This window comes from Callospermophilus lateralis, chromosome 2 (assembly GCF_048772815.1).
Source record: "Callospermophilus lateralis isolate mCalLat2 chromosome 2, mCalLat2.hap1, whole genome shotgun sequence".
In the NCBI taxonomy this organism is placed as follows: Eukaryota; Metazoa; Chordata; class Mammalia; order Rodentia; family Sciuridae; genus Callospermophilus; species Callospermophilus lateralis.
The window spans coordinates 3,672,458-3,693,821 of NC_135306.1; the positions used below are offsets into that span (position 1 = coordinate 3,672,458).

The window sequence follows — 21,364 nt, forward strand, 5'->3', positions numbered from 1 at the left end:
CCTGCCCTGCTCCCTGAGCCAGTTCTCAGCCAGAATATCCAAGTGGGCGCACAGCCCGGCCCCAGGAGGAACCCAAAGGCTGTGCGGGGATGACCCCGCTTCCTCCCCAAAGGTCGAAACCGTTTACCAGGTTGACTTCCCTGCAGAGGTGGGTCCACATGCTGGAACCAGGGTCCCAGTTGCCATCACCAACTAGGGACACCAACTAGGGACTCGGGGCACCGTCACTCCTGGACTGTGCAAGCTCGTGGTGGAAACAACTGGAGTGTGGCTCAGGTCTCAGGCTCCCCTTTCCCCAGTGGGTCACCATTGGGGGGACCTCCCAATGGGTCCCTGACTCGTGGGGTGAGAGCCATGGTGCAGAAGGTAAGCACAAGACTCTGTCCAACCCCGTCCAAGACAGCGCCACGGCCTACGGCAGGCCACAGGGCAGTGCCAGCCTCAGGACCCAAGGGTGCAGGGCTGGGAGCCCGTCCACCTGTGCAGAGTCCTGTGGACAGCCTGTCTGTCACCAGAACACAGGAAGAATCCTGGGGAGGGTCTCTTCCTCATCCAGGACCGTCAGTCCAGCCCACCCACTGGCAACATAGCTGCCAACTCGCCGGGCACAGTGGCCCGAGCCTGTAATCCAAGTCACCTAGGAGGCTGAGGCTGGAGGATTGCGGGTTTCAGGCCAGCCTCAGCCACTGAGAGAGGCCCTAAGCAACGTAGTGAGACCCTGTCACAAAATAAAAAAGAAAAAGGTCTGGGGATGTGGCTCAGTGGTAAAGCATCCCTGGGTTCAATCCCCAGTACTGAGGGAGAGGGAGAGGGAGAGGGAGAGAAGGAGAGAGAGGAGAGAGAGAAGGAGAGAGAGGGAGAGAGGGAGAGGGAGAGAGGGAGAGAGGGAGAGAGGGAGAGGGAAACAGGAGGAGAGAGGGAGAGAGAGGGGATGGAGAGAAAGAAGGAGAGAGGGAGAAAGGGAGAGAAGGAGAGAGCACTGAGTGGCGTGCTAAGCACAGAGGGCTCTGAGGCAGGTCCAGGCTGTGACGCACACAGCTGGCCACTTGGGCCACAGGAACTGGCAGACCCCAGGGGAACAGAGGTGTGTGGGAAGCAATGTCATGTGGCGGTTCTGGCAAGCCCAGGGGGACATCATGGCATAGACCCTGGGGTTCAGGAGCCAGCCATGCCATCTTCTCATTTAAACACCCGCCAGCCTTGGGGCTGGACCCCTGCGGCCACAGGCAGCCAGGCAGCCAGAGAAGAAAGTCAGGCCGTGAGTTCTCTCAACTCCATAGTCCTCATGGGACAGCTGTGCCACAGCCACGATCCAGGCTGCACTGGCAGTGTCCCAGACAGCCACCAACCAAGACTCCTGCAGCAGCACAACTCTGAGCTCTCGGGGACTGCAGGAGGTACCCTGGCTACCAAGTGGGGGGCAGGAAGTGCCTGAACTTGGTGTGGAGAAGCCAGCGCAGGGTGAGGATCCGATTCACTGAACTGTCCCTCAGGGGTGTAGGAAACCCTCCTGGCAGGACGACTTGACCACCAAGAAACACAGGCTGACTAGGAGCATGGCCTGTGAGCAGGAAGGCCAGCATCATGGGCCATGTGGAGAGCTTGGCTGACTGGTCAGCAGCCTGGAGGGAAAAGGCCAGGGGACTTCCTGGTGCACTCCTGTTCATTAGTGCTTAGCACACGGGGACACCGCTGACGTGTAAGAGCTGCTGAGCAGCTGCGGACCGAGTAGAATGGCTTTCCTGGTTACACAGGGTGGAAATCACGCATGACCAAGGGTGTGCATGGCCAAGGGTACTCAGCCACTTCCTCTGCCAGAGCACAGCCTGCTGAAACCAGCACAGAGCTGGCCACTCAGCTGCTGGGGGGCAAGCTGGCTGCCCTCACAGGGCTCCCCGGGGGCTCACAGAGGTTTTGACACGAGATAGGTTGACGCAGACACTGACATGGGCAGGGGATCTGCTCCATGGCAAAGCAAGGGCCACAAAGGAGGCACAGTGACAGGCCCCTTGCCACGGCTACATCTGTGACATGGCACGTGGTCCCAGTAGGTGGACTCCATGGCTGATGACACAGGAGGCAGAAGCAGCAGGGCTGGCACTCCCAGCGGCCACCTGCCTGGGGCTTTGCACTCCCCAGCCCTGCAGGACCTAGGGTGCCGAGACCCTCATGAGAGTGGGGCCACCAAAACATTCAGCCTGTCTCCTTAAACTGTCAGTCATTGTAGCCACCTGGTCTCTGTGGGCACCTTGTCTCCAAAAGAAAGAAATGGCCATCCTGGCAGGGTAACTGACCCCAATGTGGAGAGCAGAGAAGGACGCCACATGCTGACCCATCCTCCTGGGCCTCCCCTGGTATCCTGTTGCTCAATTTTTTTTTTTTTTTTTGGATCCAGGGACACTTTCCCACTAGAGCCACATCCCCAGCCCTTTTTATTTTTTTATTTAGAAACAGGGTCTCTCTGAGTTACTTAGGACCTTGCTGAGTTGCCGAGGCTGACCTCAAACTTGCAATCCTCCTGCCTCAGCTTCCCAGGTGTCTGGGATTACCAGTGTGCACACTGTGCCTGGCCTGTTGCCCAGTGTTGATGGGGTCTGGACGAGGGCAGCGGCCTTGGAATTGAGAACGCCATGGAGACCAGGATCACCTCACCAGGAAAGTCACTAAAATTAGCAGAGGTGCCAGTCATGTGCGGGGGGATTTGAAGCAGGTAGGGAAGAGGGAAGCAAGGGGCATGGGGTGTGGCCCCCGGGCCAGCCACAGTTCATCCCACTGGAGCTGGAGAGGAGAGCTCCGTGCAGAGGGAGCACAGGAGCAGAGAGCCCAGCAGGGTACGTGGGCCAGTGGCTGCCTGGTGCGCCCCGCTCTCACCCTGAGGGGCCTACTGCAGGGGCCGTGGACACTGAGCCCCATCCCAGGCTCAGCCAGAGGGAGCTCTCTCCGCAAGGCCAACCCCTCCCTAGGGACAACTGCACCCAGACTACACAAAGGCCTCGCTCAAGTTCACGCTGACCTGGAAGGATGGGCTGAGGGCCGCTTGTGCCTGGATCGCAGCCCACAGCTCCACAGTCCTGAGCCAGCCCTCCCACCAGCACTGCTTCCAAGACCCTCCCCAGCCACCTGCATCGGACCTCCAGCCTTGAGCTATTTCTGGGGACCCTAGCCCCTGGCACTGTTCCTCCAGCCGGGGGCCACTCTATCTCAGGAAGGCTCCAGGAAAGGCCAGGCGAGCGCAGGCACAGAAATATACCAGCCCGTGAGATTCTGGGCCACGTAGGGCACCTCCTCAGCCTGAAGGCAGTGTGGGGGGCACCCTGATTAGAGATGCCTCCAGGGGACACTAGCTCCAACTCCAGGCAGGGCTGCTTGAACCCCAGGGGTGCTGCTATGAGTCCATCACTGGGCAAGTCGCCAGCCTCCCTGTGCCCAGTTTCTGCACCTACAACATGAGGCCATGAAAACTGGCCGTGGCGGGGGATGAAAAGCCAAACCCAGTGGGTGGGTGGCTTTCAGTCCTGCAGCACTCCCAAATGCTTGCTGGCCTTAATAGCCCCAGAACCTCCTGACCCTGGCATCTCCAGATGCCAGCCATGGAAAGTGTGACAAGCACCACGCACAGGCCAAACTCCCCTGCCCGCTGCTTGGACCCTGAGCCAGCCCCCAAAGACCTGAGTATCCAGTGGAGGCAGGGTCAGGTGAGGGCCAGGGGCTACAAGAACTGCTCTGTCCCCCAGCCTTGGGAACCTGGCACAAACACCACAGTGTCAATGGGGCAGCATGGAACTAGACGGGGGTGTAAAGCCCTCAACTGTGGAGTGGGCATGGACCAAGCCTTAGCTCCCTGGGAGGCTCCTGATGACCAGAGAATGGATCAGCACAGCATTGCCCATAGTGCCAGCCGGCAAGGAAGGTACAGCCGTGCTGAATGATGGGTGGGGGGATGGGCGGGGGATGGGTGGGGGAGGGATGGATGGATGGGAGATGGTGGGGAGATGGGTGGGTGAGGGATGGATGGATGAAGAGATGGATGGAGAATGGATGGGGGATGGATGGATGCTGTTTAGATGGGTGGATAGATGGATGGGTAGATGAATAGATGTGTGAATAGTTGGTAGGTGGATGAGTGAATAGATGAATATATGAGTGGATGGATGGGTGAAAGGATGAATGGGCAGATTGATGGATGGATAGGTGGATGAATGGATGGACGGATGGATAGGTAGGTGGATGGGTGTACGGATGGATGTATAGGAGACTGAGTGAGAGCAAGTGATTGAGAGGCAAGTGCATGGATAAATGGGTTGATGAGTTGATGGGAGGCTGAGTGAATGAATGAGGAGGAAACGGGGTGGGGGGGGCTAGTGAGCAAGGATCTCAGTGATTGATGGAAAGAGCCCCAATCCAAGCATCCGCCATGCACCATGAGTGTGCACGTGACAAGACCATGGGGACCAGTGGCCCACAGGCCCTTGCCAGTGACTCTGAGGAGCAGCCCCACAATCCCTGTGATCTCCACCTCCTGGGGTACACGCACCATGACATTCAGACCCTGGTTGGTGGGCCCCTGAGCCACAATGTACTCGATGCCCGTCTCATAGACGTCCATGGGCCGCCGGTACTTGACCACAGTGCCCGCGATGTTAAAGTTCTTGGGGCTGTCCACCTTGTAGTTGCCGTTAAAGAAGTAGAAGCCAGCTTCATCCGCCAGAGCTGAAAGGCAAAGCCACCGGGTCACGTGGGCCAACAGATGGGCAAGAGGGAGGAATGAGGGGCAGGGAGCTGGCACCACTTCCTCAGGGAGCCACAGCCAGCCCCCCAGCCCTTCCCTAAATGCCACAGAGACAGGAAGCTTAATGTCACCTGGAGGATCAGACAGACACTGTGGCCAGCACATGTCCCTGGCCAGTCAGTGCTGAAGAGGTGCATACGCACTTTCCTATCAGCCTAAATAAACACCACAGACTCGTCGGGACAGCTAGAATCGCCAGCCAGGGACACCCTGGGCCAGTTCTCCCAACTGCCATTGAGGAGCTGAGGGGCTTCAGCTTCTATCCTGGTGGTAAGGAGGGGACATCAGTGCCTTATCCAGTGCCCAAAGCAGTGACACTACAGCCCTGATCTAGCTGGTGCAGACACGGTCTACCAGGCCCTTCCTGGAGACCACACCAGGCTGACCAGCTGTGCCCTCTCCAGGGACCAATTTTGTCACTCTGACCATCCAACCAGCCTGTCCACCCAGGCTGGACTGAGGCCTGCTGGGGTCCAACCAGGCCAGAGGGCAGCCTGGGCCCGTTCTGTCACCCTCTCCCTGAGGTGGGTGTGGGTGGACACTCCCAGGGCCTGATTGGAGCCAGCTGGAAGCTCAGGGCAGAGGAATGTGCTTGAACCCCCCAGCAGCCTGTCTCCCTGTGCTCCAAGGCCAAGGGACTGCCTGCTTGGAGCTGGTCCTCTCTGGGCTTGGAGGGCGAGCTGAGGCCCTCAGATCCTCCAGGAACAGGGACAGGAGGGAGGAGGCAGACTCAGCACTCAGGGACACTCTGTCTTCCAAAGGGTGTCCTTAAAACCAGTTCCAGGAACCGGCCTGCCAGAGGAGAACAGCTTCCAAAGTCGCTGATGCAATCTGAACAGAGGAGCCGGGGCAATTAATTTATTATCAGACAGACGCAACAAGCAGGACGTGTCTGCATGAAAAGCACCCTTAACGTAACAACGTCAGAAAATAACGCAAAGTCCAAGTTCTGCCAAGGCCTGGTTGTCTCGGCTCAGCTCCTAGGCTCAGCTTCCAGGTACGCGCCCAGGGTTCAGCTGGGGCTGGCGTCCAAAGCCTATTTCCTGACAGTGAGGACCTTCCTTCCTGCGGCTCCCCAGCTCTCCAAGGCTGCCCTTGGCGTCTCCACGATTCTGTTTCAAGAATGAGACTTTGCAGCCAGCCCAGAGAACACGGCCTGTCCTGGCCTCGCCGCTGCCCGTCCAGCAAGCGACAGAGCAACTGGCCTGGCAAGGGGCCCAGCTCCTAAGCTCTGTCCAGAGCAGCACCCAGGGTGGTGACACCTGGGGCCAGCAGCTACAGACCTGCAATGACTGGATGCTCCTTCCAGGGGGTACACAGAGCGCCCACCCAGGGCATCTGGGAAGGGGCAGCAGGGACAAGGCTGGGTCCCAAGCTGAGCATTTTCAGCAAAGCCCCTCCCCTTTTCAGCATCCCCAGAGTCCTGGCTCTCACTGTGAGGCTTGGGGAGGGGAGGCAGCGGGAGGGAGCACAGGTCAGGAGCAGGCTGGGCCTGTGCTGGGGAGCAGCTCCCAACACAGCCTGGGCCCAGGGCAGGGCAGCTCACAGGTATCAGCACCTGCCTGCCTTGGCAGTGACAGGGAATCCACTCAGCCTACTGCCTGGGGGTGTGGACATGACACATTGCCAGGTGGAGCTTCTGGCCTCACAGAGAGCCCATCCAAAATGTGTCACCAAGATAGGGCCTCACCACCTGGCCACTCTGCAAACAGCTCCAACACACCTCAAGGCAGCAGCCTCCCTGCCAAGCCCCTGCTTCCCACTGGGGACGGTGGGGAAGAGCGACACAAGGCCCCAGTCTGGCTCAATCCCACCTCTGATTCCCGGTCACTCAGGACCCTGGACTGGCTACCTTCCTCCTCTCAGCCCTACCTGACCTGTCACCTCCTGAGACTCACTCCTTGCACCCTACAGGGACCCCACCTCCAGCACCCCCAGCTTTGGCTGGGTCAGCCTCTCTAGTGACAGGGAATCCACCACCGAAGGCCACAACCCTGTCCCTGTCCAGCAGCTCTGAGTACAAAGACCTTCTGCGCAGGGGGGAGAGGCTGGCTTCCCCAGGATCCCCCACGGCCACTGTCACACTGGCTCTGGGGCCACACTGCTGTCCATCCCTCTCCCAAAGGAAAGTTCCTCACCCCTAGACACTGCCCACCACCCCGCAGCTCACCCAGCACGTCGGCCGACTTTTTCCGCTCCACAATCTGGATGTCCCGGGCGCCAGCAGGGATGTGCGTCACCAGAGAGTAACCTGGAGGCAGATGGAAGTCGGTAAGCCACCGTCACCTCTCCTGAGGAATGCACCTTGGTGGCAGCTGCCGGCAGGTGAGGGGAGCAGTCTAGGGGCTGGTCCATTCCCCTGGTCCCCTGAAATGCCCTGTGCTGTCCCCGAGGCTGAGCCTCCTGTCAGCCCCTGACCTGGCCAGCCTGCTCCCACCGAGGCCACAGGCCAGCCCCCTCCTCACTGGGGCCAGCTCCAGCCCCACCTGGGGGAGGGACTCTGTGTACCTCAGGGACCTTAACACACTGGAGCCCGTGGGCTTCGGTCTCATGGCCACGCATCACCCAAGGGGCCAGGATGATCACTGGGCCCTCAGGCCTCGGTCCCCTCGTCTGCACACAGGCTCAGCACCATCCTCTCCAGGATGGCACATCATCACTGTTGATCCCATCTCATCAGAGCGTCACCCTGATGGCAAGGCCACGAGGACCCTGAGGGCCCAGCCTTCCCAGCACCAGGCCTCTCAGTCCGTCTGAGGGCACCTCAGCCAGCTCAGTCTCTTACCCACGTCCCTAGGAAGGAGGGGAAGCCATAGAGTCCTGCAAACCACCCAGGGCTTGAGGGGCTGGGGGCACACCCTGTGAGGACAGGGATTGAACAGGGAAGTCTGCCACAGGGGCCAGGGGCCCAGGAATGCAGGGCCTGCTGGGGTTGGCACTCCCGTCCTGGGTTCCCTGTGGGCAGCAGCAGAGTCCACGTGCCTCTGTCACCCAGAGTCTCTGTCACCCAGGCGAGCTGCTCCTGCAGGCCAGGCTGGACTTGCCCACCCTCCCAGACCCCACCCCACCCTACAGGTCCCTGAAGGCTCTGGCCTGGCCCATGTTTCACAGTGAGCCCTTGGGGGTCCAGGGAGTGGGGGCTCAGTCAGAGCCCGCCCAGCTCTGTGACTAAGGGACTACAGCCAGGTCATGCTGCCCCCTTTGCCCATCTTGGCAGCTTTGAGCAGCAATTCTGCCTGCCGTGGAGCGATGTCACGAGGCGTGGAAGAGTTAACATGGGCCAGACCTGATTCGGTGCCCTGCCAGCCTGGGGCACCCCCAGATATAGCTGGGACTTTTCCTGCTCCTTCCTGGTGGAGGACTCCCCTGGGCGTGCCTCCTGTCTGTGGCTGCAGCCCCATGACCCCAGCACGTCCTGGGTGCCCTGAAGCAGATGCACTATGTGACCACAGGCCCCACCTCCATGCCCCAGGTCCAGCTCAAGGCCATGCAAGCAGGTTGGTGAGAGGAGGGGAGGGACAGGCACCCTCCAACGGCTATACACGGCCCCTCCCACATCAAGGCAGCCAAGACAAGGGCCTCTGCCCATCGCGCCTGGCAAGCGCTCAACATGCATAATTCACACCCCGGTCTGGCTGCGCTGCCCAACCACCCCTCCTTTCCCCAACCCTGTCCAGCATGCCCTGCCCTAGCTGCGCGTCCAAGTCCCACCCTCTCCAGCACCCTCCCCCGGGACCTTCTGGAAGCCACACTAACTCCATAATTACCCCTTGTGCAGGGGTGGACCATCCTCCACCACCTGGACCCCTCAGTGGCCCTGACAGCGTTGGTTCTAGCCCAGACTCACTGGAGGACTCTGGGCAGGTAATGCCCACTCTGGGCCTCAGTTTCCCCACCTTCCTAGTGGGCTTCAAGCTCCCCAACCAGGAGGCTGTGCTAAACCAGCTCAATGGCACATGGATTTCAGTGGACACCTGACACAGTGATAGAAGTGACCTCTGACCAAGAGTAGAAAGGCCTGTCACACACACAGACCCCCAGCCAGACCAGAGCTGGATATAAACATGCCTTTGAAGAGGTTCCGGCACTCCCAGGGGTCAGGGGCTCTGGACTGGAGTCCACTCACAGGTGAGGGGAGCCCCTGAGAGGTGGGCCCCAGGAGCTGGCATGCTCAGGGTCAACTCTCACAGCAGCTCTGGGGCTGGGGCCCGTGCCTCAGTTCCTCTCTTTTACGTGTGGCAGCAACACTTCCCTGCAGGCTGCTTCGTAGCTCGGATATGGTCCCCATGTCAACTGCCTTCTGGCACACAATAGGTGCCGGTCAGAGGGGTCTCAGTGCGGGGCCAGCCCCTGCACCTGGTGGACACTCAGGTGGCCCGAGAGGGAAGAACTCGAAAGAACTCGTCTGAAGGTGCCCAGCAGGGAGGTCGTGCCCAGCACCCGGCACCCCAGCATGGCACTCACCAAGGTGGGCGTTGCCCTTGCGGTAGTTGCCTGTCACGTGAGTGCAGCTGCTCCCGTCACCCTGGCAGACGCCACACTTATCCAGCGTGTGGGTGGAGAAGAGCACCCCGTCACAGCCGATGGGCTGCAAGAAGCGAGGGAGATGGCCATGGGAGGGCGCCGTGGCGGGGCCGGGCCGCCGCTGCCCTGGACGGCGTGAGAGCAGCGTACTTTGCTACAATGTTTAACAACCTCACATTTTCCAGACACGCAAACCCCTCGCAGGTCGGTGAGCTTGCAGGACGTGCCATCCCGGGCGGGGACCATGAGCTGCCGCTGGCCGTCCACAGTGGTGCAGTGCAGGTCGCACGGCTTGCTGGAGATGTGGACGTAGTCATCTGGGGGCGAGGGAGGGGGTCTCGGTGGGGAGGGGGTGCTGGACTCCAGGATCTTCCCCACTTCCTCCTGCTGAGACAGCACCCTCCCCACCAAGGTCCGGAGGGCAGAACGGGTCTGCCCAGGGTCTCAGTGGCAGAAATGGACCACGATGCAGATTATCCAGCCCAATCCAGGCTTCCTGGTTCTGGCTTCTGCCTCCTATTAGTGAGGGCCACGCCTGAGACCCCGGCCCAGCACTTTCCCCAGGAGCAGGACAGGCTAACTCATTTACATTGTTGCCTGGACAACCTGCCCCCAGCCCAGAGAGAGAAAGAGGGGGAGATAGCCACTACACCCACAGGCCCTGTGGGACCTGGGCCTGTAGCCAGTCCCTGCTTGGGATTGTCTGGGCTGGTTCCTGTCCAAGCCAGGAGCCAGTGAGCGGGAAGTATGCTGACCCTAAAGCCAGGCTGCAGGAAACTCAGCCCCAGGAACTGTCCCGGGTAAGGCCACGGGTCGGGACAGGAGACCTCCAGGCCTTGGAGCAGGAGACCTGGGCTGTGCTCAGGCTCCACAGCTGCCACCACAACCTCCAGACCCCTGTTCCAGGCCTCGCCCCCACCATGAGATAGTCCTGGGACTACAAAGGCCACCCCCCCACCTGGCAGGTCCGCAGGGCTGTAAGTACCAGGGTACAGGGGCTTCCACTGGTATGCCCGCCCGTCGAACACTCTGGAGTTGAAGGAGACGCACTGCTCCTCTCGGAAGCTCCTCCCGTCTGGTGGACACTCCTGGGAAGGGAGAGGTGGGGGCTCCAGGAGGGACTTTGCCCCAGAGGGCACCTTTGTCCAGTCTGAGCCCCTAAGGGCCACAGCCCATGGCGACCTCTCATGCCCTCGCTGGGGCTCCCTCTCTCCCACCACCATAGGGAGGTGGTCCTCCTCACCTGGCCTCCACCTAGCCACAGTGGAGGGGATGGGCGCCATGGCCCTGACCACACTGCCCTCCCCTGCTCTCCTTTCTTAGGCAGACACGGGTGCCGGTGTCCCCAAGGCACCTACAACACCCTAGCACCATTGCTGGCCATGCATGGGAACCAAATCAGGAGGGGACACTTGACTCCACAGAGGAGGACCCAAGGCAGAGGGAGACCCTGACCAAGGGGGCGGCTTAGTCATGCTGGGGCTGGACTGTGCTGAGGTGTCTCCATCAGGAGCTCGCAAATGGCAGCACCGTCCCAGGAGGAATGTGGACCTGGAGAAGGCCATCCCAGAGGTGCTGGTGCACACATGGGAACCCCCAGCCACTCTGCCTGCCTGGCCCAGGCCTGCCCAGCAGCCCGAAGGAGCCAGCTCCAGGACCCCACGTCCCAGCTGCCCTGGGGTCTGCAGGCATTCGTGTTCAGACTGACTTTGGCCCCACTGAGAGAAGACTGGCCGCCCAGAGGCAGCGCTCCTGCTCCACCACCCTGGTTCCCGGCACAAGGCTAAGGAAGAGGCAGAGGCTGGGGGCACCTAGGAGCAGAAGAGAGCTCAAGGGGCACAGAGCTGGAGGAGCCCCAAAGAGCAGCCCAGTAGGACTGTCTTACAGGCGGGGACGAGGAAGCCATGTGCGGTCTGCCCAGGAGCACCTGGCCCACGATTGCAGGCAGTGCCCCCAGCCCTCGGGCCCCACTGGAAGTCACGGGAGCCTCAGCAAGTCCAGCCGTCCCACACATGCCCAGAGGACAGTGGGCATGACACAGTAGTCTGACCCCCAAGAGAGCTCAGTCTGAGCCTGGACGTCAACCCCACCCTGGTTCTTCCTGAAGGGCAGGCCCAGGAGGCAGGCCAGGGGGTCAGGGCGACAAGACACAGGGTGCCAAGTGGGACCTGCCTGAAAGCAGGGGAAGGCGGGCGGCCTCACCTGCACTCTGCAGAGCTGGTGTCGCCTGGATGTGCCCGTGCAGGTCCTGTTGCCAGCACCTGGGACAGACTTCCTCCTGGCAGGAAGGCAGGGTGCGGGGTGTTGAGCCAGAGCCGGAGCAGGAGCTGCAGGCCCAACACCCCTTCAGGGAGGGCCACCGCCCTCCAGAGCCCCGGCACCCAGCTCTCCCTGCTGGGGTCGGGGCTCCTCTCTCCCACTTGACTCTTACCCCACCCCAGGCCTGGCAAGGACAATGATGGATTGGTTCCTAGAGGCCCAGCACAGCACAGGGTTATGCTACACAGAATCTATAAGGGCACCGCATTCGCCACGCACTTGGTGCTGTGCTGATGCAGAAAACACATGGTCTCCTCGTATGTACTCAGAAGCATGAGGGAGCTCCAGCAAGTTCCCCATGCTACAGACGAGCAAACTCAGAGAAAGTGACGTGACTTGCCCAAGGTCACACAGCCAGAAAGAAAGTAGCAGAGGAAAAACTCAAATCAAGTCTGCCTGATAGTGAGGGCTTATGTTCCTGCACTGTGCTCCTGCCTGTTCCACTCAGCTGGGACCTTCAGAAGAGACGAGGGTCTCACCCCTCAATGGCAAGCCTTAGAAACCTCCCCCTCTCCCGTGAGAGGCACCCCTTTACCAAGGAGCATGGTGAGCTCTAACACAACTTTAGGACCCAGCAGAAGCTGTGTCCCTGGCAGCAGCCAGCGGGAGACTGACCCTGACTTCCTCAAATGTGAGATCCCCCAGTCTAGGAGCCACCAGGCCCAGCTGCCCACCCCCGTACCTCGCCCCCCGGCTGCCCCACCCCATGCGCCACCCCCTCCACAGCCGCGCCAAGCTCACACCTCTGCTGCAGGCAGTGCCGCTCCTGGGACATCACCCCACCCCCGCAGCTGCGGGAACACGCCGTCCACTTGGTCCACTCCCCCCACCAGTAAGTGGTGGCATCGGCACCCCCCTCCAGGCTGTTGTCCTGGGTGAGAGGCCCCACAGACGGTCAGCGAGGGGCTCAAGTGCCCAGCAGGACAGGCCTGACCCTGGGCCTGAGGGATCCTGCTGGCCACACAGTGCCAGGCTCGGGTCTGCAAGGTGTTCTGGAGTGACTCCCTGAGTGCCAGGCCATGTCCTGTCTTAAGATCTGAACATCTGGGGGCTTGGAGGGCTCCAGGGGCCTCACCCCAGCAGCCGCACTTGCTTCTGCACAGCCTGCCCATGCATCTGCAGGTCACGAGCCCCCCAGCACACGCCTTGGTCCAGGGCATTGCTGGAGGGGAGGCACCCGGCCACCCTTGGCTGCACCCTGACACACGGTGGCCAGAGCCTCAGCTGAGGGGCTGATCTGACTGGCTCTGTGGATGGGTTTCTGAGGCCCCAGGGACTCTGGGACCCAGGCAGATACCCCACGCCTGTCACAGAGCCCCTCCAAAGCCATCCATTTGGAAGTGACCATAGCACCTGAGGTTCGGGGTGGGGCCAGATAATGACAGCCTACTCACCGAGGCTTCAGTGGACGCTGCACCCCCAGCCACAACTGTCAGGGCCAGCAGGCACCAGGCCCAGTACGAATGCCACTGTCCACCGTCCATCCTAGGAAGCAAGGCACTGCTTTGGAGAAAAGCCCTTCAGGGTTGCCCAGTGCCCCAAGCTGCCAGCCTGCCTGGGATTGGGTGGTAGTGGCCGCCTGGCAGGCCACACAGGGAGAGGCCGAGCCATCCATCTGGGCTCAGCAAGAAGGAACTCTGTGAGCCATTAGAGGCCTGCCTGGGCTTCGGGACAGTGGGGTGGTGTGCATGCCGGGCCCAGGCCACCTGTGAGCTGAGGGCACCCAGGAAGCGGCCATGCTGGGCTCTGAACACTGGTGCTCCCTGGAGAATGGCTGTCAGGAAACCAGGGATGGTGCAGGCAGCTGGAGGCCAGGGCAGGGGGAGGGGCCCCGGGCTCCTCCTTGGCCAGAGGGAGTTGCAGAGGGCAAGGAGGTGGCCGGGGGGCTTTGCCCAGTCCTTTCTTCCCTGCCTCCCCTTGCCCTGTCCATGTGGCCTCGGGGAGGCCACAGCCTCACCACCCTGGCTCATTCTCAGGAAGAGGCATCCAGTGGCAGCTGGCACTCGGCACACAGCCCGGCTATCTGTGTCCCTCCAGCCTGAAATGGAATCAGGGAGAGGCCTGGAGGAAGTGCAGATTGAGCCATTGTGCCAGTGGCCAGGACCAAGCAACCTACCCCTCCCCACAAGTCACGCCTCTGGCCCAGAACACCTGCAAGGCGTCAAATCCAATCAAATCGAGGGGAGTTCCCAGCCCCTGGGCTCTATCCCCACCCCACCTTATCCCCAACAGGCACCCTGCTCTAAAAGAGAAGAGCAGGGACTAATAGCCTCTGCCCAGGGTTTGTCTGAGGTGAGTGTCTCTTGCCAGTGAGTCCAAGGAGGGGACTCAGGAACCACTAAGCCCAGAGTCCAGAGGGAGAAGCCAACTGGTCCAAAACCACACAGCAAGGCAAGCGATTGGCTCCAGCCTCTGAGCAAATGTAGGACTCGTCTCACGTCTAGCAAATTTCAGGGGGAGAGGTTATGTGAATCACCCCCACCCAGAAGCTAGCTCCAGAGTGGCCCCTTACCCTTACCCCCGCAGCTCCAACTCTTCTTCCCTGGCAGGTCCAGCACCTGCAGGTGTCCTGACCTAGCCGACACACCCTCCACCGGAAGCCTGGAGTCAGGACCCAGAGCCCCAAGGCCCCATGCTACCAGCGCAGCCACCAACCCAGCCCCACTGACCTCCCCTCCCCCGCGATCTCCAGCTGTGCCCCAGCCCTGCACCAGCTCCGTGCCCAGAGCCGTCCTGGTGGCTCACTGGTGCCCCAGCCCTGCCAGCCGCTAAAGACAGGTGCCGAGCAGGCCTCACGCTTGGTTTTCATTAAGGCTCCCAGACGCCGCTGGCTCTGGTCAGGCCCAGCTCACCCGGGATCCGTCTCTCCCAGGGGTCCCAAAACAACAACCAGAGAGCAAAAGGGTCAGCAGCATGGGCTGCAGCTGGGGCTGAGGCACCACCTGCATTGTGCTGGGCAGGGCTGCCCGCCACCCAGGGGGGCTCCCAGGGGTGCTGGAGGACGCCCAGCTCCCAGTCCCACTCTGAGCAGTTGACTGGCCTGGAAGGACTGCAGGTCACGCCTCCAGGAGGCTGAGACATGAGGGAGATGGGGACAAGGTGGCCTACCTGGCCTGGGGTCAGCAGGTTGTCCTCCCAGAGAAAGGGGTGAGAGCTGGCAGACGCCGCAGACAGGGACCGGGGCAGCCAGGTGCGCTGTGCGGGGAGGGCCTTGCGGAGCGGGGGCTCGGCCTCCCTCTGGCCCCGCCTCCAGGCCGCCTCCCTCTCCCACTTCAAAGAGCATCCAAGGGAGGGGGTTCCCGGGAGGGGACTCAGCCCAGTGGCGGCTCCCAGGCCGCAGCCGCCTTTATAGCTGTGAGGCAGACGGGGAGGAACTCACACTTCCCACCAGGCCGCTCCCCCGCCCGCCGCCGGCCGGCCTGGCGCACACTTTAACCCGCTCTGCGCCTCTGGAGCCCAGCCAGGCCGGCCCAGCTGCCTGCTGGCTGCTGCCGCCACGGCCGGGAGCAGCAAGCAGGGAGGCCCGCCTGCCCAGTCCCGAGCGGGGAGCACATGTCGTGTGTCCAGACGGAGCTGCCCCGACCCTGAGGTCACTGGGGAAGCTGGGGTGTCTGGCTTCTGCTCCAGGGGCCCAGCCCTGCCACTCCTGCAGACAGGGCAGGGTGCATGTGGCACCCCGCTGGCAGCCCCTCTCACAGAGGGAAAGGCTGAGGTCCCAGCCAGCCATCAGCCCCAGAGAGTTTGTCCTGAGATGCAGAGACCTAAGCAGATGAGCGGCTGAGGGAGACCCAGCCAGGGTGCAGCCTGGGGCTCCAGGATAGAGTGATGTGCCCACGGCCTGCAGAGCAGACGGCTGGAATAGCCAGGGTTGGCGGGCAGAGAAGGGAACTCTGCAGATGTTCAGCGCCAGCTGGGCAGCCCCTGGCAGGCCAGCCTGGGGCTCCGGGCCCCTGTTCCTGCTGAGCCTGTGCCAGCCCCACTAGGAAGCCTGGCAGACCCTGAGGGCAAGGGACTTGCCCTCACACACCAGGCTCCCCAGCCCTCTCCTGGAGAACAGGCACCTCCAGCCTCGGGACAGAAACCAGGACAATGCTTGGAAGGCCCTCTGAGCCCTTTCACCCATGCCCCTGCCTCTCTGCCACAGATGTCATAGGTGGTGCTTGGAAGACACTCCCTCCTCTCAACCTCCATCCCCTCTGCTGGAGAATGAGCTCTTTCAGCTACTTCCTTGGTTGACTAAGAGTCGCATCCTCAGCAAGTTCAGCCTTGTATCTGACCACTAGCTAGAAAGATCAGGAAAGAGCAGCTAGTATAACAGGGATGCTATACCAGGCTCACACCCCGAGCTGAGCCTCTCTAAGAGCCTAGAACTACAAGGTCGGCATCTCTGTTTTCTGCATCTTGCAGATGAGAAGCTGAGGCTTGGTGACTTTGAGTGACAGGCCATATATTTCAGCAGTACACAGCGGGGACCCCCCCACCCCTGTGGACTGGTTCTCTAGGCACTGGCTCCTCTTCCGGGGGCAGGGGTGTGGGGCGGGGGGGACTCCAGCATCTCCTGCTGTAGCAGCTGGGATGTGTGTGGGCTCCCAGTCCCCCGGACCTTGACCCTAACCCTAGCCTAGACCCACGCTGCCCCCTGCAGTCAGTGTGCCACAGCACAGACACGCTGGGACCTGTCACCCACAGCTGGCACAGTGCCACGTATATAAGGCAGACATGCACATGCTGGTCCCTTCAGGGACATGGACGCCTCTGCTGCCCCACTCTCCTCCCCCAACTCCCGTAGGCCCTGGCACAGACCATGAGCTCTCCTGGCACTTCTGGTGCCCACACCCCACCAGTGCCAGAGTGACTAACGGTTTCCCTGGGGAGGAGCCCACAGTCGACCAACACCACCACCCCCAGCGTCTTCCCTTGGCTTGGCGGGACAGCCCAAGCTACAGCCTGGCCACCTAGGAGACCGGCCTTTGGAGCCAGAACCCCTAGTTTTGTGACCTCTCCAGGTGTATGACCCTCCAGGACTCAACTCCCCACACCTGACCTCCAGAAGCTCCCAGATCCGAGCCCCCAAAGCCCTTCCTCCCACCTCCTCCCAGGTCAGGTTCTTAGCTGCCCTCCCAGCTCACTCTGTCCAGCAACAGCTGTTGTCCTCTGTCCCCAGGGGGGTCCCCGGCACCTGTAAGAGCAGGAACTCACCCTTCGAGTTCTCCTGTGCCCATAGGAAGGCAACACTAACATGCAAACTTCAGAGGTGAATGGGAGTGAGCGCTGGGTGAGGAGGGCGCTTCCCCTGCCTCTGAGGTCAGCAGATCACATCTTACTCCAGCCCCACTCATCGCCCGCGGAGCCAGCCCAGGGGTCCTGCTTCCTGAGCCCCTTCCTCCACAGTGCTGGTGCCTGGGGCTTGGGTAGCCTGCAGTCACTAAGGAGCTAACTGTGCCAGGCCACCCGTCTGGCCCCTGCCCTTCCCCCTGGACCCCCCTCAGCACCATCTCCACAGGCTCAGCCCCACTCTGGCTGCTTGTTCAAGGCCACCTCCTCAGGAGGCCTTTCAGGGGCCTAGCACTCTGTATGGCGGAACTGTCTCCCTGACCTGCAGCTGGGACCCATGAGCGGGAGCTGTTGCCTCTCAGTTCCAGATGGCTGGCCCACGGCCGTCCGCCATCACTACGGGGTTGGTCTTTCGGTGGCATATGCCGGGGACTGCTTGTCCTCCAGGGCATGCGGGAGCAGCACCTCTCTCTACTCTCCCCCAGGCCCAGATCCCTCATGAGGGGCCGCGGCCATGTGGCCCTGGCACTGGGAAGGGCACCTGTCTTAGACGGAAGCTCTCCAGATATCAGGGGAGGAGCTTGGGAATGAGATGGCAGACATGTTTCTGGGGGACGCCAAGAGGGTGAAGAGACCAAGATGGGGGACTGAAGAGGCTGGGGTAAAAGAGGCCAGCAGGTCACCAGATGACCACTTGGGAGGCGCCCAGGGGTGGACACAGCCTCACTAGGAGCTGAGGCTTGTCTTGCACAGGGAAGCATCAGAAGAGAGCCCCAGAGGACAGAGACCCCACAGCCAGACCCACAGACTCATTCCAGAGCCCACAGGACCAGCAGGCCAGCCCAGGCCTTGGAGCCCACCCTTGGGAGGCAGCACCTGAAGGCCCTGCCCTGTGGAGAGCAGCTGGTCTTCAGGTGACCATGATGGCCATGCCAGGTGTCCTACCTAGGTCTTGGTCTGGCCGGAAGCCAGGCTTCCTGGGTTATAATCCCATCTTAGTCTTTCCATCTGGGTGACTCTGGGCACGTTGGAAGACTCTCTGGGCTTTAGCTTCCTCGGTTGCACAATGGGGCCGGGAGGCGGTCTCCACGTGGGGCTGTGGGGAGTGCACGTGAGTTCATGAGCTGATCCCGAAGGAGGCCGCAGCAGGGCCAGGGCAGCCGTATTCCTGGACCCTGGGCCCTGGGGTTCCTTACGCCGTTTTCCTCCACCCTGACAACACCACACCAGGCCACATGGTCATGTCCAGACAGAGAAGGAAACCGAGGCCACAGTGTGGCTGGAGCTGACTCACAGCCACACAGTGCTGCCTGGCCTCTCGGCTGTGAGTCCAGCACAGGGCCAGGTGAGAGGCAGGCCTGCCCACTGGGCCTGGAGCCCAGGGTCTCCGGAACCCCGAGTTCATAATGCCCCTTCCTCAGCAAAGGGTCTCCGTAAAGGCCTGGCAGGTTCAGGAGCCAAGCCCTGAGGAAATCTGAAAGATCTGCTGTGGAGAATCAAGCCAGGGCAGGCAAGAGCGGGGGCCACGGCGGGGACAAGGGTGCAGCCAGCGGCCAGCTCCCCCAGCTCCCCCAGGCCTCCAGGAGCCCACAGGCTTTCTAGCTTCCATCTGGGAGGGCCCCTTCCCCAACAGGAAGCCCCCTGGGGCTCAGCCTGCTGAGGACTGGATATTTCTGGACAGCACCCCCAGACCTATGGAATCTGTCTGGAGAGGGGGCTGAAGACCCCTGGGTGGCCCCAGGTCTTGGGATAGCCCACAAGGTGGACTTCCAGGTTCCTTCTCCTCTCCTCTTAGACAGGAGTCTGGTGGTTTCTGTTAGGCCGGGGCTGGATGTTCCAAGGGACTTGGGCCTGTGGACGACCAGGACAGCGCAGGACACCGCAGCCTAGACACCACAGAAAAGGGGTTCTCTGTCCCAAAATGTGGGTCGCAAACAGGTTAGAAGGCTGGGTGGCTAGAAGGGAGCTCAGCATTGCCCAGCACTCCAGGGGTCTTCTGGTGTCTTTTAGAAGGACCAGGCATTGTTAGAACGCCATTGCTGCCAGGGCCCCTGGATGGGGTGTGTGGCGGAGGAGGGAGCTGATGGGGATGCTGTCGGGGACCCCAGGGTGGGAGCCCCTCCTCCTGGCTTCTGCCTGCTGCCGCTGTCATTAGCCTTTGGTGATTCTCTCACCAGAGCTGCTTTCTAGACAGCGGCTCTGTCCTGGCCACGGCCGCCACTGACTGTGTCCTGCCCCGCTCCACCCCACTCAGTAAATGGCGCTCGCAGGAGCATCCTACATACGGTTCTGCTGGGGTGGGGGCAGCACAGGGGCTGTGCCATCCAGCAATGAGTCTGTCTTCCCAGCCGCGCCCCAGAACCTGGGTGTGGCAGGCAGCCACTTACCTCTCAGAGGGCGAGAAGCCTCTGGTTTAGGGGACAGGCTGCACAGAGCATATGTGAGGGTGAGCCTGCCCCAGCTCTGCCCTGTGCTCCTGCCTGGGTGGACACAGAGGAGGAAACTGAGGCTCACAGGGCCAAAGGGCCCACAGAGGTGCCAGGAAGGGGTGGGGCCTCTGCCCGACCCACCCAGGGTGATGTGAAGCTGAGGTGTCTCGAACTGCCAGCTCATCGCCACCTTGCTGCCGAGACATGGGGCCACCATGGTGAGCGCAGAGGCAGAGCCTCCTGAGGTTGGCCAGGCTTGGGGTCCCTGGGAAGACTGTCTTTCCCCCAGCACAGGGAGCCTCAGCCTCAGCCACCACTGCACACCCGCCTGCTCTGGGGTGACCCAGCGCTATGGGCTGGGGGTTCAAACTTTGGAGGACGCAAACGCAGAGGCGGCTGGCCGGGCTCTCCTGGGCCGGGCAGACAGACAGCTGTCCCGGAGGCGGGAGCCGTGGCATTCCAGGCATCTCAGCAACTCTATAAAACTGGTCGCTCCCGAGGCTGAGGGGGCAAGGGAAGGGGTGCGGGTGGTCAGCTTTGGCTCCACACGCTGGCCCCGGGACTGACCCCAGCGCCACCTGCTGGATGAGGGACACCACCCACTCACACCCCACCAGAGGCCTGGAGCTGAGGCCAAATCATTCTAAGAGCCTGCTGGGAATGGCCACCAGGGACCTGTGGGCCAGGGTGAAGGAGGCCGCTTTGCCCTCCCAGGGTGGGGGCACTGGGCCTGGGTGCCAGGTTCGGCCTGCAGGCCTGGACACAGCCGCTGCTTCTTTCTGGTCCTCGGTTTCGACCTCTGTGAAACGGGGAGAGCACAAGGGGCCATCAGCACCCAGCACACACACAGTGCCGTGCGGCCCCAACGGGGCACGTCCTGGCCCAGGGAGAGGCTGAGACTGGAGTGTGACGGAAGCAGCCCAGCAGCAGGCCAGCGGGGCTGGAGTAAAGAGGGCATGCACAGGAGCTCTGCGGCTGGGGGGGCTGGCAGGCAGGAGCATTGGGGGCGGGAGGAACCAGGGGGCCAACTCTGTCTCAGGCGGCTCCGAGCCGCCCAGGTGAACCCAGCCTCCCCACTCTCCAGGGGCAGCGAGGCCCCACAACAGCCTCCTGCCTCCTCCACACCACCTCCCCAGCCCCAGGCCCCCAGGCCAATGGCTTTCCTTTCTTCAGGGAGAACCGAGGGTCACTTCAGTCCTGCTCAGAGCTGAATGCCCTCTCCAGAGCCAGCTGGTCTGTGTCCAGGCAGCCTGGCTCCATGGGAGCCACACACGGCCACCCCCACCTCCACTCTGTGCTCAGCCACCCCTCAGAGGCAGCTCACAGTCCAGCCTTTGTGCAGAGGCTCCCAGCTGCCCCCCACCCAGACACCTGTCTCCCCACTTTGGGACGGTCCCTCCTCGGCCCCCTCCTCCTTAATGGCCACAGCACATGTGCAGGCCCACCTCTCCTCCCCCTGCAGCCTTGCCCGGAGCTCACAGCTGCAAAACGCACACGCTCTGTGCAAGCCAGCTGTGGAATGTCCTGCTCCTGCACGGCTCCAGAGCCGCTCCGCACCCCTCTCAGGCACCGACCTTGGATCACTTCTTCTTCACCCCCTGTTCCTCCTGGGTGGGGCTGGGGCTGGGCAGGAGCTGGGGCAGAGAGGAGAGGAGCAAGGTCGACCCAGGCCTCAGACAGGAGGGGCCCCTGGGGCTGCGTGCCTCCCCCTGCACTGCACGCGGCAGGGCCTGGTTTTCCCATTTGGAGAGGCAACTGCGCTCCTGGAAGGCCAGGCTGAACAGGCCGCGGCACTCCTTGGAATTTCATTCACTTTTTAAACAGAGTCATTCATTAAGTCAGTGCTTGCTGGAGATCCACAGTGTGCCAGGGCAGGGGGATGATAACGAGGACCCACCCACCAGCACTCCTGCAGGACAGGGGCACCCATCAGTGGCCAGGTGCTGGGACGGAAGCAGGGGTGCTGTGGGTTGGAAGCACCCCCAGATACACTGCCCAGATGGGAGTTAGCAAGGCCTTCTCCAGACCA

The 21,364-nt window shown here is 61.9% G+C and overlaps 1 protein-coding gene across 1 annotated transcript in view; it reads right to left on the minus strand.

Annotated features, from left to right (window-relative positions):
* The window catches only part of Adamtsl2 (ADAMTS like 2), a 30,037-nt gene extending 16,921 nt beyond the window's left edge, over nt 1–13,116 (minus strand). The window contains exons 1-8 of the mRNA XM_076844970.2: nt 13,027–13,116; nt 12,376–12,503; nt 11,516–11,591; nt 10,299–10,401; nt 9,485–9,630; nt 9,254–9,377; nt 6,960–7,040; nt 4,535–4,710 (exon numbers count right to left, since the gene is read on the minus strand). Of these exons, the coding sequence (XP_076701085.1) occupies nt 4,535–4,710; nt 6,960–7,040; nt 9,254–9,377; nt 9,485–9,630; nt 10,299–10,401; nt 11,516–11,591; nt 12,376–12,503; nt 13,027–13,116 (924 nt within the window). The remainder of the gene's footprint in view (nt 1–4,534; nt 4,711–6,959; nt 7,041–9,253; nt 9,378–9,484; nt 9,631–10,298; nt 10,402–11,515; nt 11,592–12,375; nt 12,504–13,026) is intronic.
* Nucleotides 13,117–21,364: the final 8,248 nt, after the last annotated feature.